This window comes from Procambarus clarkii, chromosome 25 (genome assembly GCF_040958095.1).
Source record: "Procambarus clarkii isolate CNS0578487 chromosome 25, FALCON_Pclarkii_2.0, whole genome shotgun sequence".
Classification (NCBI taxonomy): Eukaryota; Metazoa; Arthropoda; class Malacostraca; order Decapoda; family Cambaridae; genus Procambarus; species Procambarus clarkii.
This window is the reverse complement of record NC_091174.1, coordinates 31,430,316-31,445,789: the sequence shown is the minus strand read 5'-3', so window position 1 is coordinate 31,445,789 and position 15,474 is coordinate 31,430,316. Positions and strand designations below refer to the sequence as shown.

General features: G+C 44.6%; 1 protein-coding gene across 2 annotated transcripts in view; it reads left to right on the top strand.

Moving 5' to 3' along the window:
- LOC123750550 (hematopoietic prostaglandin D synthase-like) overlaps window positions 1-15,236 on the top strand; it is a 78,874-nt gene extending 63,638 nt beyond the window's left edge. For both annotated transcript variants that reach the window (XM_069331383.1, XM_069331382.1), the window contains exons 3-5: window positions 9,660-9,852; window positions 11,613-11,736; window positions 14,739-15,236. In XM_069331383.1, the coding sequence (XP_069187484.1) occupies window positions 9,660-9,852; window positions 11,613-11,736; window positions 14,739-14,912 (491 nt within the window). In that variant the 3' untranslated portion in view covers window positions 14,913-15,236. The remainder of the gene's footprint in view (window positions 1-9,659; window positions 9,853-11,612; window positions 11,737-14,738) is intronic.
- The last annotated feature ends 238 nt before the right edge of the window (window positions 15,237-15,474 follow it).

Here is a 15,474-nt window from a genome sequence, read left to right as displayed (position 1 = left end):
GTTCAGAGTGAAGACTAGGTCGAGTCTCGCTGGTTCGTCATTTCCTCTCATCCTTGTGGGTTCTCTGATATGCTGGGTTAAAAAGTTTCTAGTCACCACCTCCAATAGTTTGGCTCTCCATGTATCCTTGCCTCCATGCGGTTCCTTGTTCTCCCAGTCAATCCTTCCGTGATTGAAGTCCCCCATGATGAGCAAGGGGGGATCAATTTCTACAGGTGGCAGAGGCTGCCCTCTCAATTATAGTGTTAACTGCCATGTTGTTGTTTTCATACTCTTGACTGGGTCTTCTGTCATTTGGTGGAGGGTTATATATTACTGCTACTACTGTTCTTGGTCCTCCCATTGTCATGGTGCCTGCTATGTAGTCTCTGAAATCCTCACAGCCAAGGATAGCTATCTCCTTAAAACTGCATTCCTTTCTCATGAGTAGGGCCACTCCGCCTCCTCCCCTACCTTTCCTCTCCTTATTACTGTGTACTCCTGGGGAAACACGGCATTCGTTATGATTCCTGCGAGTTTTGTTTCAGCGAGTCCGATTACATCTGGGTTCACTTCCTGTGCTCTTTCCCTTAGTTCACTTGCCTAGCTTGTGATCCCATCTATGTTCAAGTACATTACCTTGAAACTGACTCTCTTCTGCATCTCCTTAGGGGGAGGGGATACCTGTGGGATCTGGGGTGAGCGGGAGCTGGGAGGATGTGGTGCGGGGAGACTGGTGGAGAAGGAAGGGCTTGTGGGGTGGGTAAAATGGGGAGGGTAGGGGGGTGAGAGGGGGACAGTAGGGGGGTGAGAGGGGGAGAGTTGGGGGGAGAATGAGAAGGGGATGGTTTGGGGGGGTGAGAGGGGGAGGGTTGGGGGAGCATGGGGGAAGGAGAGGCATGGGGGGATGGGGGAGAAAGGGGGGCTTGGGGAGGCAGAAAAGGGGGAAAGGCTTGGGGGGGGGGAAGGGAAGGCTGAGGTGGGTGAGGAAGAGGGGAGGGTTTAGGGGAGTGGTGGAGAGGGGAAGGCTTAGATGGGGTGGGGGATTAGGGGGGTGGGGGAGAACGGAGAGCTTGGAGGTGGGAGAGATGGGAGGGCATGTGGGAGAAGGGAGGGCTTGGGTGATGGGGGAGAATTGAGGTCCTGGGGAGAGGGGTGAGTTGGAGGAGGGGGTGATTGGGAGAAGGGGGTTGGGTGGGGGGGGGGAGGGTGCCCTAGGAGGGTACTTAGTGGGGGGCTGACAGGGGATGGGGCAGGTTGGGTGTCTGTTGGGTAGAATGTGGGGGTGGTGCTCCGGCTGTTGTACTGTTTGAGGAAGGTTCCCCACTCCCCTTTGAGATTGTAGGGTTCGGTCTTGTGGTTCTCTGATCCCTTTCTCTCTCCCTGCGCTCTTTCCTCGTATCTGCTGCCTGCCTTCTCTCTTCCTTTGTCATATCCCTCTGCAGGAATACTTTTTTGAACTTCTGTACATTTACTAGACTGCTCTTCCTTGCTAACAGTTCCTCTTTTGTGATCTCGCTCATGAATACCACCTTTATCATTCGGTCTCTGTCCTTGTTGTACTTTCCAAACCTGGAAACCTTTTCAACATTTTGGTCAGTTCCCTCCATCCTTACCTCTTTAAGGATCTCGGTAACTATGTTTTTGTCCTAGTTTCTCCACTCCTTTGGGCTGGTCACTGTTTGCTCTTTAATGCCTGCTACTACTACTACTGCTCTTTTTCTCTCTATCAGCCGACTAGTACATCTTGCTGCTTCCTGAGAGGAAGCCACTTCCTTGGCAACTTCCCTAACTGCAGACCTAGCTTCAGAGCTCTTTTTAAGAGCCCTGAAGCATTTCAGCAAATGAGAGCTGTGTTGTGGAGGTCCCTTCCACAGTAGCATTCCCATCTCCCTGAGATACGGTTTGTGCCTGGTATTGCGGAGGAGTCTCCTTCAGGCATCTTATCTCCTCCTTTGCTGCCCTTAGATCATCTTGCAGGTTGGCAACTGTCTCCCTCATTACCCTCAGTCCTTCACTGAATTCATTCCACATGTGCTGGAATACTCCCTTCATCCAGTCTTCATGTTCCACTCCATCCTCTGAGTTTGTTCCAGCCGTGATAGTCCTCCTGCGTTTGTCACCCCGAGTTTGGGTCCCTGCCATGTTTTCCCTATGAGAGAGAGAGAGAGAGAGAGAGAGAGAGAGAGAGAGAGAGAGAGAGAAGGAGGAAAGAGAGAGAGAGAAGGAGGAAAGAGAGAGAGAGAGAGAGAGAGAGAGAAGGAGGAAAGAGAGAGAGAGAAGGAGGAAAGAGAGAGAGAGAGAGAGAGAGAGAGAGAGAGAGAGAGAGAGAGAGAGAGAGAGAGAGAGAGAGAGAGAGAGGCTGTGTGTGTACTGTTGGTGCTATGGTGGGGGGTGGTGGGGGGTGAGAGAAGGGGGGGTAGTTCTCCGGTGTAGGGCGTAGTGTTTTTTCACACTTGGGTGCCAGAAACTAGTTCCCACATGAGCCAAATATTTCCCTTGAGGTTCGTTTCCATTTGTTAACTTATATCCAGAAGTGTGTGGATATATATGTGGTTGTGTGTGTGTGTGTGTGTGTGTGTGTGTGTGTGTGTGTGTGTGTGTGTGTGTGTGTACTCACCTAGTTGTGTTTGGAGGGGTTGAGCTCTGGCTCTTTGGTCCCGCCTCTCAACCGTCAATCAACAGGTGTACAGATTCCTGAGCCTATTGGGCTCTATCATATCTACACTTGAAACTGTGTATGGAGTCAGCCTCCACCACATCACTTTCTAATGCATTCCATTTGTCAACCACTCTGACACTAAAAATGTTCCTTCTAATATCTCTGTGGCTCATTTGGGCACTCAGTTTCCACCTGTGTCCCCTTGTGTGTGTGCCCCTTGTGTTAAATAGCCTGTATTTATCTACCCTATCAATTCCCTTCAGAATCTTGAATGTGGTGATCATGTCCCCCCCTAACTCTTCTGTCTTCCAGCGAAGTGAGGTTTAATTCCTCTTGATATGAGCTTCAGGGGACAGGTCTGGCGAGATATCAACCCCCAGGTCTTTCTCTCTCTCTGACTCCTGAAATATTTAATCTCCCAAATGATTACTTATATCTGGTCTCCTGCTTCCTACCCCAATCTTCATTACATTACATTTGCTTGGGTTAAACTCGAACAACCATTTGTTCGACCATTCCTGCAGCTTGTCCAGGTCTTCGTGAAGCCTCAAGCTGTCCTCCTCTGCCTTAATCCTGCTCATAATTTTGGCGTCGTCAGCAAACATTGAGAGGAATGAGTCTATACCCTCTGGGAGATCATTTACGTATATCAGAAAGAGGATGGGTCCGAGTACAAAGCCCTGTGGGACTTCACTGGTGACTTCACGCCAATCTGAGGTCTCTCCCTTCACTGTAACTCTCTGCTTCCTATTGCTTAGGTACTCCCTTATCCACTGGAGCACCCTATCAGTTACTCCTGCCTGTTTCTCCAGCTTATGCATAAGCCTTTTATGGGGTACTGTGTCAAAAGCTTTCCGACAGTCCAAAACAAATGCAGTCCGCCCATCCTTCTCTTTCTTGCTTAATCTTTGTCGTTGAATTCTATTAAGCCTGTAAGGCACAGTGTGTGTGTGTGTGTGTGTGTGTGTGTGTGTGTGTGTGTGTGTGTGTGTGTGTGTGTGTGTGTGTGTGTGTGTGTGTGTACTCACCTAGTTGTGCTTGCGGGGGTTGACCTCTGGCTCTTTGGTCCCGCCTCTCAACTGTCAATCAACAGGTGTACAGGTTCCTGAGCCTATTGGGCTCTATCATATCTACACTTGAAGCTGTGTATGGAGTCAGCCTCCACCACATCACTTCCTAATGCATTCCATTTGTTAACCACTCTGACACTAAAAAAGTTCTTTCTAATATCTCTGTGGCTCATTTGGGCACTCAGTTTCCACCTGTGTCCCCTAGTGCGTGTGTCCCTTGTGTTAAACAGCCTGTCTTTATCAACCCTGTCGATTCCCTTGAGGATCTTTAATGTGGTGATCATGTCCCCCCGAACTCTTCTGTCTTCCAACGAAGTGAGGTTTAATTCCCGTAGTCTCTCCTCGTAGCTCATACCTCTCAGCTCGGGTACTAGTCTGGTGGCAAACCTTTGAACCTTTTCCATTTTTGTCTTATGCTTGACTAGATATGGACTCCATGCTGGTGCCGCATACTCCAGGATTGGTCTGACATATGTGGTATATAATGTTCTGAAAGATTCCTTACACAAGTTTCTAAAGGCCGTTCTTATGTTATCCAACCTGGCATATGCTGCTGCTGTTATCCTCTTGATATGAGTTTCAGGGGACAGGTCTGGCGTGATATCAACCCCCAGGTCTTTCTCTCTCCCTGACTTTTGAAGTATTTCATCTCCCAGGTGATACCTTGTATCTGGTCTCCTGCTTCCTACCCCTATCTTCATTACATTACATTTGCTTGGATTAAACTCGAACAGCCATTTGTTCGACCATTCCTGCAGCTTGTCCAGGTCTTCTTGAAGCCTCAAGCTGTTCTCCTCTGTCTTAATCCTACTCATAATTTTGGTGTCGTCAGTAAACTTTGAGAGGAATGAGTCTGTACCCTCTGGGAGATCATTTACGTATATCAGAAACAGGATAGGTCCAAGTACAGAGCCCTGTAGGACTCCACTGGTGACTTCACGCCAGTCTGAGGTCTCTCCCTTCACTGTAACTCTCTGCTTCCTATTGTTCAGGTACTCCCTTATCAACTGGAGCGCCCTACCAGTTACTCCTGCCTGTTTCTCCAGCTTTTGCATCAACCTTTTATGGGGTACTGTGTCAAAGGCTTCCCAAAAGTCCAAAAAAATGCAGTCCACCCACCCTTCTCTTTCTTGTTTAATCTTTGTCACCTGATCGTAGAATTCTATCAAGCCTGTAAGGCAAGATTTACCCTCCCTGAACCCATGTTGATGGGTTGTCACGAAGTCTCTTCTCTCCAGATGTGTTACTAGGTTTTTTCTCACAATCTTCTCCATCACCTTGCATGGTATACAAGTTAAGGACACTGGCCTGTAGTTCAGTGCCTCTTGTCTGTCACCCTTTTTGTATATTGGTACTACATTAGCAGTCTTCCATATTTCTGGTAGGTCCCCCGTTTCCAGTGACCTACTATACACTATGGAGAGTGGTAGGCAAAGTGCTCCTGCACACTCTTTCAATACCCATGGCGAGATTCCATCTGGCCCAACAGCTTTTCTCTCATCCAGCTCCAATAGGTGCTTCTTGACCTCATTTCTTGTAATTTCGAACCTATCCAAGGTCACCTGGTTTGCTGCCACCTCTTCTAGCGCCGCGACATCTCCCTGTTCTATTGTAAAGACCTCCTGGAACCTTTTGTTGAGTTCTTCACATACCTCTTTGTCATTCTCTGTGTACCTGTCCTCGCCCACCCTAAGTTTCATCACCTGTTCCTTCACTGTTGTCTTCCTCCTGATGTGACTGTGTAGTAACTTTGGTTCGGTCTTGGCTTTATTAGCTATATCATTTTCATACCTTTTCTCAGCTGCTCTTCTCACACTGACATACTCGTTCCTGGTTCTCTGGTATTTCTCTCTACTTTCTGGTGTTCTGTTATTACGGAAGTTCCTCCATGCCCTTTTGTTCAGCTCCTTTGCTTTCATATATTCCTTATTAAACCACGGATTCTTCCTTTGCTTCTCTGTTTTTTCCTGTTGGGATGGGACAAACCTGCTTACAGCCTCCTGACATTTTTGGGTGACATAGTCCATCATGTCTTGTACGGACTTGGTTCCGAGTTCTGTGTCCCAGTGTATATCCTATAGGAATTTATTCATTTCCTCATAGTTTCCCTTTCGGTACGCCAGTCCTTTGGTTCCCAGTTCTTTTTTGGGGTTTTGGGGGTGATAATTCCCAGCTCAACCAGGTACTCAAAGCTCAATACACTATGATCACTCATTCCCAAGGGAGCTTCCAACTTAACTTCCCTTATATCCGACTCATTAAGGGTAAATATCAGATCAAGCAAGGCTGGTTCATCCCCTCCTCTGATTCTTGTCGGTCCCTTGACGTGTTGACTTAGAAAGTTTCTTGTTGCCACATCCAGCAGCTTAGCTCTCCTGTGTCTGGGCCTCCATGTGGGTCTCTGTTCCCCTAATCTATCTTCCCATGGTTGAAGTCTCCCATGATTAGAAGTCTGGATCCGTTCCTGCTAGCCACAGAAGCTGCTCTCTCTATTATATTGATGGTGGTCAAGTTGTTTCTGTCATATTCCTGTCTGGGTCTTCTGTCATTCGGTGGGGGGTTATATATCACTACTACTATAATTTTCTGTCCTCCAGTTGCTATAGTTGCTATATGTAGTCACTGAAACCTTCACAGTTCTGAAATACCATCTCTTCGAAACTCCAACCTTCCCTTAGTAGCAAAGCTACACCATCTCCTCCTCTCCCTTCTCTCTTTCCTCACTACATAGTAGTCCTGTGGAAACACTGCGTTTGTTATGATTTTCGTTAACTTTGTTTCTGTGAGTGCTATTATGTCAGGGTTTTCTTCTAGTGCCCATTCTCCAAGTTCACTTGTTTTATTTGAAATCCCATCTATGTTAGTGTACATCGCCTTGAAGCTCACTTTCTTCTGTTCATTTTCATGTCCCTTTCTTGGCGAGCATTCTGCTGGTGTGGGAAGCTGTTCCGTGGGTGAGAGGATCTGTGAGGTGGTTTGCAGGGGTCTCAGAGGATTTTGGGATGGGGGTGGGGGTTTAAGGGAATGGGGGACAGGTAGGGTGGGGGTTAAGGAGATAGGGGGGACATGGAAGATACGGGGTGAGGGGGGAGGAGGGATAGGGAGGGTATGGGATGAAGGGGGAGGGGGGATAGGGGGGGAAAGGTGGGAGGGGGGACATGATGGGAATGGGGAAGGGGTGTCAGGGTCAGAATAGGGTGGGGGGGGAGGGAGGGTTGGGTGAGGGCAGGTGTGTGTGTGTGTGTGTGTGTGTGTGTGTGTGTGTGTGTGTGTGTGTGTGTGTTTTGCATGTGCATGCGTGTGTGCGTGCATACGTACGTGCGTGTGCGTGCATGTGTCACGAGGGTCCTGTAAGTGTCAACTTCTACCCGGAATGAGCCACTTTGATTTTTTAACTATATATGATATACTGAACAAGAATTTGATAATATTTTACCTCACTCTGTACACCAGAATAATTGACCAGAGAGGGGTACCTACCAGTCAGCCTCCTGCTCACACAACCAGGTGAATATGGACGATGTCTGGATGACGAGGTGATCCGTCGTCTCCTCCCACATGGTGATTCACTAAGTTCCAGTAGATTGATGATGGCGGTTCTTCTCTATCTAACACAAAGCTCTGGAGTCAGGAGATGTGTTGCATCATCTTGCACCAGACTCTGGCTTGCTGGACCTCCACTTGATGAACTCTGCTGTTGCAGGATTTTGAGGATTTGGTCCTGAGTCGTCTTAATCTGGCAGAGGGCTTTCTCAAGTTCCGTTTGTTTTTTGCAATATTTGGTGGACGACTGAGTGAGCTTGTATCATATGGTCTAATATTGCGTTGACACAAGCCAGAGTGACGATCTCCTGGGGGTCAGGATGGTGGCCGGCTCTTTGGGAAGTGGTGTTGGATGGAGTGCTTGGAAGGGAAGGGGAGGTAGATGGAAGACGGTGGAGAGGTCTTGTTCATTGGTACGGGGGGGGGGGAGGGTGGCACCATGGGTAGGGTTTGAAGTGTGGGTGGGTGGGTTCCTGGCAAGGGAAAGAGGTGGGGTAGACCTCAGGGATAGGGAAGTGGTGGTGGTGATCTACACTGCTCATGCCAATGCCCCAGGCCTGATTGCCCTCCTAACCCTGGGTTCCTCTATTTACTGATTCACCTGGAACCTGAATCGGCTAATGTGTTGGGCAATGCCAAATAGGTCTCATTCTGCAATATCGATTCCAGGCATAGTGGGATTGCTTGAAGTTGACACATTTGGGTGTTTCAGGGACACCATCATTAGTCTTTTCCAGACATAGTTTAGTGTCGTGAAAGCTGTGCAACACCCTCACCTAATTTGGCCATCACATTGCCAGGTTCTGTGGATCTTCCGTTGGCATTTGCTGCATAAGAACGAGCTGCCAGATATATAGTTCCACTCTGCATGGCCCTATGCCCGGTACTGTAATCACGGAGCAATTGCTTGATTTTTTTGGCACTCTCCCAGGTCCCATGTTGCTCTTGGCCCAGATGGTCTGGGGAAGCTCTTGAATATACCTAACATCAGCATGAATACTGTAGTTCTTAATAATTTTGGTCCGTCTAATCTATTGACTTGCTTTCAACAGCTTTAAACTCTTACCTTCATACGCCTGCTCATTCTCTGTGATGAACTTCATGGCTCTGTCTCCACCCACCCGTACAATGACGCTGCTACCTGCAAATTTGCTCTTAATGCGGTGTTCTTTGTGGGTGCGGGCAGCCTAGATGATCCATTTAAACTTATCTGCTGATCTTATGTTTGTTTCAGAGAAGATTATGGTGTGTCATTCACTACCATCGGCGTGTTGTAACTGTCATCGTTGTTATTGTTGAATATTTGAATAAAATATCTCCAAAGTTAGATGATCCAGTACTGTAATCCTCATGCTGAGTTCATTACGTTCAATTCAACACTGAATCACAACTCTTCTATTTACCTTAATATGTTATTGACACTTTCATTATCCTGTGATCTAAGACTGAACAATGAACATGATCTTGAAATGTGTCAAACTTTTTTTTTTTTTTTTGCAGGGATATTCCTGCGCGGGCCCTAAGCCTCTGGCTGGCCCACTAAGTGTTGCTTGTTTCTGTTTTACTTGGGCGGAGTATGAGTATTTAAGACTCGTATGGTCGCTTCAGGAAGATTTTGCCATATGTGTTTAACAACTTCTTCTGATCTGTGGAATCTAAGTTGAAATCTTAATGGGTTTGTAACTGTGCACTGTGTTAGATAATGTTCCAGTGGTCTGTCGGGCATTTTTCCACAGTGTTGACATTTCCACTCATCTTCCGGAGCCTGTAAGCCTATTTCCCATACACCTGGGTATCCAAGCCTGATGCGATGTAAGTGTACTTCTGTTGCGCTACTGCTCCCTTTCATCAAACTAAGGGGTTCGTAGTTGGTTGAATTTTTGTACCAACCCGCAGATCCTGATGTTGCAACTGCTGTGTTGTGGTCACTGTACATCTTTTGCATTGCTTTGTTTCTAATTACTTTCTTAATCTGTGATAGAGTCTGTGGTATATAAATGTCTACATTTCTTCTCTTAGTTGCAAGTTTTGCAGCTTCGTCTGCAATGTCATTTTCTATTATTCCCACATGACTTGGCACCCAGTTGATAAGTACCCTTTGGCCTTGTCGTTTGAGTGTTTACATTAATGATATGACATTTGTGATCAGATGGATGTTATCACATATGTGTTCTTGTTGCAAGGTTTCAATGGCGGTTCTCGAATCTGTATGTATGATAACATGTTGTCGGTGATGTGTCAAACGTTCTCTCAAGGGCTGAACATCTGCACTCCCCAAACATAAATACCCACGAAGTTATTTGTACTTTTATCTTAACTTAAGCTATTTATTTTAACGTTATACATTATATTTTACTATTCACAATGATCTCCATAATGACCTTATCTTGCGTGTGTTTGTCCAGCTACGGAAGGAGGCAAATTGCCGGTACTGATTGTTGACGGTAAGACGCTGCCCCAGTCACTGGCCATCGCTCGCTTCGCTGCCAAGAAAGCCGGACTCGTGCCGGAAGATGACCTGGAAGCTGCTTTTTGTGACGCTCTTGCCGACACTGCCTTCGAACTGTTAATGGAGGCACACAGCATTTGGCACGGAGGGTATATTGCCTTTTATTGCCTTTAAAAATGTCAAGAGTTGTGAAGTTAGGCTGGCTGAGGTTCACAAATTGTTGAGCCGAACTGTGCAGAGCTGGTAGTTGTACTCAATGTTTGTGGTGGGGTAGGAAGTAGGTAGCGGCAGAGAGTGGGTGGGAGTAGGGATTAAGGGGAAGTGGATGGGGATAGAGAGGGAGTGGGTGGGGGTAAGGGAATAAGAGGAAGTGGGTGGGGTAGAGAGAGTGGGTTGCGGTAGGGAGTGAGCGGGAGTGGGTAGAGATAGGAAGTGGGTGAAATTAAGGAGTGAGGGATAGATGGGGGTAGGAAGTGATGCAGATTGGGTGGGAGTAGGGAGTGAGGGAGGGGGTAGAGAGTGAGGGGGAGTGGGTGGTGGTAAGGAGTGAGTGAGATTGTATGGGAGTAGGAAGTGAGGGGAAGCGGGTGAGAAGAGGGAGTGAGAGTGAATAGGTGGAGGTTGGGAGAGGGTTGGGGTTAGGAGTTAAAGGGAGAGTTCGGGGGTAGGGAGAGAGGGGGAGTGGGTGGGGTAGGTAGTGAGGTGGAGTGGGTTGGGGTAGGTGGTGAGGGGGGGTAGGGAGTGAAGGGGGTAGTGGGTGGGGATAGGGAGTGAGGGGGGTAGTGGGTGGGGGTAGAGAGTGGGAAGAGTGGGTGGGGGATAGGTAGTGGGTGGGGGTAGAGAGAGAGTATGAGTTCGTGGGAATAGGAAGGGAGGGGGTTGGTGAGAGTAGGGAGTGAGGGAGATTAGGTGAGAGTAGGGAGTTGATGGGTGTAGGGAATGAGGGGATGGGCGGGGGTTTGGAATGAGGGAGAAGTAGGAGGGAGTAGGGAGTGGGAGGGGTTAGGGAGATCATTTGTTGGGGCCACGTTAGCAACACAAATGCAAACAAGCTTGAATGATTCCCAAGCATATATGCAACCGAAAAGTCTGGGTTCGAATCCTTCTGGGGTGTGGAGTTTTCGGTTGTATATTGGCTTGTGAACCATTCAGGCTGGTTTACATTTGTGTTGCTCACGTGACCCCAACAAATAAGGTGATTTAATGAAATATCTGTGACCAAGTTGACAACCAAACACTGTCACTGTCGGGTGTTGGAGAAATCGTCTACGACTACCAACACTTTTGAACAGTCAGTTGTGGTCTAGCGGCTATAGTACTTGATACACCATAGTGCATTGTGCTCCTCTCTGTCTGGGTTTAAATCCTTCTAGGGTGTGCATATTGGCTTGGGAACCATTCACGTTTGTTCGCAAATATAAATAAATGAATAAATGGTCAACTATGCAAGGTCCGATTTGTCTAATAAGCCAAGTTTCCTGAATTTATATATTTTTCTAACTTTTTTCTTATAAAATGATAATGCTATCCATTTCATTTCATATGAGTTCATTTTGTTTAATTTAAGTTTAAACTAACGTAGATATATAACCTAACCTAACCTAACTTATCTTACCCAAACCTAAACTAACATAACTAAGTCAATAATTTATGTTCCTAGTATAATATAATAATAATAATAATTCAAATACACCAATTGAATTTTTTTGGGGGGAAATAAAGAAAATCAATCGGCTTAATAGGCAAATCGAGCCTTGCATAGTAGGCCGAGAAGTGCGTTCTGGCTACTAGGTACGACATACATATATATATATATATATATATATATATATATATATATATATATATATATATATATATATATTTATATATTATTATTAAGTAAAACAAATAATGCTTGGTGTGGCAGGTCCCCAGACAAGAGTAACGAGCAGAAGCAGCTGAAGGATAATTACTTCTCTAACAACATTGATCCCTTCATGACGCGCCTTGAAAAGCGGCTGAGCGAGAAACAATGGTTTGTCTCTGATAAGGTGAGTACCCACCACAGGTATACTCTCTTTCTTATTTTAGGTAAAGTACCTGGGGTTTACCGCTCACAGGTATACTCTCTACCTTAGTTTGGGAAAGGTCAGTACCTACCACAAGTTACTTTACCTTAATTTAGGTAAAGTACCTGTGGTTTACCTACCACAGGTATACTCTCTACCTTAGTTTAAGTAAGGTCCGTACCCACTACAGGTATACTCTGTGCCTTAATTTAGGTAAGGATCGTAACCACTACAGGTATACTCTGTGCCTTAATTTAGGTAAGGTTCGTAACCACTACAGGTATACTCTGTGCCTTAGTTTAGGTAAAGTCCGTACCCACTACAGGTATACTCTGTGCCTTAGTTTAGGTAAGGTCCGTTCCCACTACAGGTATACTCTGTGCCTTAGTTTATAGGTAAGGTCAGGACCCACTACAGGTATACTCTGTGCCTTAGATTAGGGATGTTAGTTACATTTTCTACCATAGTTTTCCTGCGTTATGGAAAAAGAGCAAAATGTTAACACTGAAACCATATATAAAAACGGAATTAAATCACTCTGTTGAAAGAAAAATCAACATATAGGATCAAGGAGTAATCCTGTCAAAAACCTTACCTCTAAAAAGCACAATAAAGTAATTGTCACGACTGCAAGAAAAATGACAGGTTGGATTATAAGGACCGTTCAAACAGGGCATGCCATACCAATGAAACTTTTCAAGACACGATCGAGTGCTCTCTAGGGTGGAATATTGTTGCACATCGACATCCTCATTCAGAGGCAGAGAAATGGCTGACCTGGAGAGCGTACAAAGATCATTTACTGCTAGGATCCACTCTATAAGTCATCTAAATTATTGGGACCGATTAAAAGTTCTAAATCTGTATTCTCTAGAGCGCAGACAAGAGATACATAATAATCAATACGTGGAATATTTTAAAGGGACTGGCTCCAAATCTGAATACGGTGATTACATCACATCAAAACCAGAAGGCATGGCAGGATGTGTAAAATACCCTCGTTGAAAAGCAGAGGTGCAATACGTACTCTGAGAGAGAACTCTATCAACAACGGAGGCCCGAGACTGTTCAACACTCTACCGCTACACATAAGGACCATATCTGGTCGGCCTCTCACAGTCTTTAAGCGAAAACTCGACAAACACCTCCAAGTAATATCTGATCAACCAGGCTGTGATTCATACGTCAGGCTGCGAGCAGCCGGTATCCAACAGCCAGGTTGACCAGACGACCAACCGGGAGTCCTGGTCGGAGACCGGGCCACGGGGCCATTGATCCCGGAACCATCAAAAGGTAGCCACAAGGTAGGTATGTAAGGTCAGTACCTGCCACAGGTATACTCTGTGCCTTAGTCTAGGTAAGGTCAGCCCCCACCACAAGGTACTCTCTACGTTAGTAAAGGTTAAGGTCATCACCCATTACAGGTATACTCTGTATCCTCGTTTAGGTAAAGAAAAATTCTTATGAAATGATTAAGCTTCCATTATATTATAAATGATTTTTGTTATTAATTTTAGTTAAAAACTACCGATGAAATAGGACCAAATCTAACCTACATATGCTATCTTAACTTACCCTAACCTAACATTAACTAAAATAACTAAGTCAGTAATTCATGTTCTTAATATAATATACTAATATTAATTGAAGTAACTCAAATGGAATTTTTTTTAAGTGGGGGTTGGCGACTTAAAGACTTATCAGGGTAAAGTGCCTAGCCATTACGACTATATAGGACTGGGAAGGCTCTGGATAAGGAATTGGGATGGGACAGTGGGAAGAAATTGTGCTCAACCACTTGGACGGTCGGGTATTGAACGCCGACCTGCATGTAGCGAGACCGTCGATCTACCCTCCAGTCCAAATGGTTAGGCTTGAGGGGCGGTGGAGAAATAAAGAAAATCACTCTGCCTATTTGGCAAGTCGGGCCTTGCATAGTAGGCCGAGAAGTGCGTTCTGGCTACTAGGTACGACATATATATATATATATATATATATATATATATATATATATATATATATATATATATATATATATATATATATATATATATATATATATATATATATGTCGTACCTAGTAGCCAGAACGCACTTCTCGGCCTACTATGCAAGGCCCGATTTGCCTAATAAGCCAAGTTTTCCTGAATTAATATATTTTCTCAAATTTTTTTTCTTATGAAATGATAAAGCTACCCATTTCATTACGTATGAGGTCATTTTTTTGTTACTGGAGTTAAAATTAACGTAGATATATGACCGAACCTAACCAACCCTACCTAACCTATCTTTATAGGTTAGGTTAGGTAGGGTTGTACAATATATATATATATATTGTACAACGTAACCTATTGTCTATTGTACAACCTATATTGTCTAAGTACAATATATATATATATATATATATATATATATATATATATATATATATATATATATATATATATATATATTGTACTTAGTAGCCAGAACGCACTTCTCGGCTGACTATGCAAGGCCCGATTTCCCTAATAGGGCGAGTGATTTTCCTTATTTGCAAAAAAAAAAACAATTGGTATTTGAAATATTATTATTTTACTATAATAAGAAGATAAATTATTAACTTTATTATGCTAGTTTAGGCTTGGTTAAGATAGGATAGGTTAAGTTAGGTAGGGTTGGTTAGGTTCGGTCATATATCTTCGTTAGTTTTAACTCATATTAAACAAAAATAGCTCATACATCATGTACACTACTCACTATATGCCATTATAAATTAAAATAAAAAAATTGTATAGCACCAGAAATGTTCAATAATATTATATTTCTAAGTAAATTTTCAAAACAGCGATCTCATACGTCAAATGACAATATAGGAATTTAGAAAATATCCTTGATAAAGGCAAGCTTCAATGAACTCCAAGAAAAATTAAATATAAATGGAAAAATAAGTACGAATTCCGATAAAATATGTTTCATTTCATTATTGCCTCACTTCCTGGCAGATCACCTGGGCTGACTTGGTCCTCTGCTTATTTTATGGAGCGATACGGAGAGAGGAGGCCGAGAGAACAGGGAAGTTCCCGGCCCTGCTGGCTCATGTCAACAAGGTGAAGGAACTTCCCCAGATCAAGGAGTGGTTATCATCGCACCCTGTAACATCCGCCACCACTCACTGAGCGCTTCCCACACCACTGTGTCTGCCCCTCTTCCCTCCATCATGGCTCCTCAGTTTGTATTTATCTAATACATAACGAGGTCGTCACTAAAAATAATAATTTGCTTAAGCACGACCTCGTAGCACTTCTTAGTGCCCAAACTGTTTAGTTAATAATTAGGTAAGCCAATCCGACTGAAGAGGATGTACAGATCAAGACAGTCAACCTGCAAGACCTATGTGAATCAAGGCCCGTTACTCTGAAGTCAATAATTAGTAATACTTTATATAATATCAAATATGATGAGATGTAGTTGCGAGTCAATAAACAATTTCAGAACAAAAATGGTGTCTTATTCTCGTAACATTATTGGATGTTAGTGCCTACTGAGCTAGTGGATAGTTACTAGTGAGCTAGTTGTTAGTGCCTACTGAGCTAGTGGATAGTTACTAGTGAGCTAGTGGTTAGTGCCAACTGAGCTAGTGGATAGTTACTAGTGAGCTAGTGGTTAGTGCCTACTGAGCTAGTGGATAGTTAATAGTGAGCTAGTTGTTAGTGCCTACTGAGCTAGTGGATAGTTACT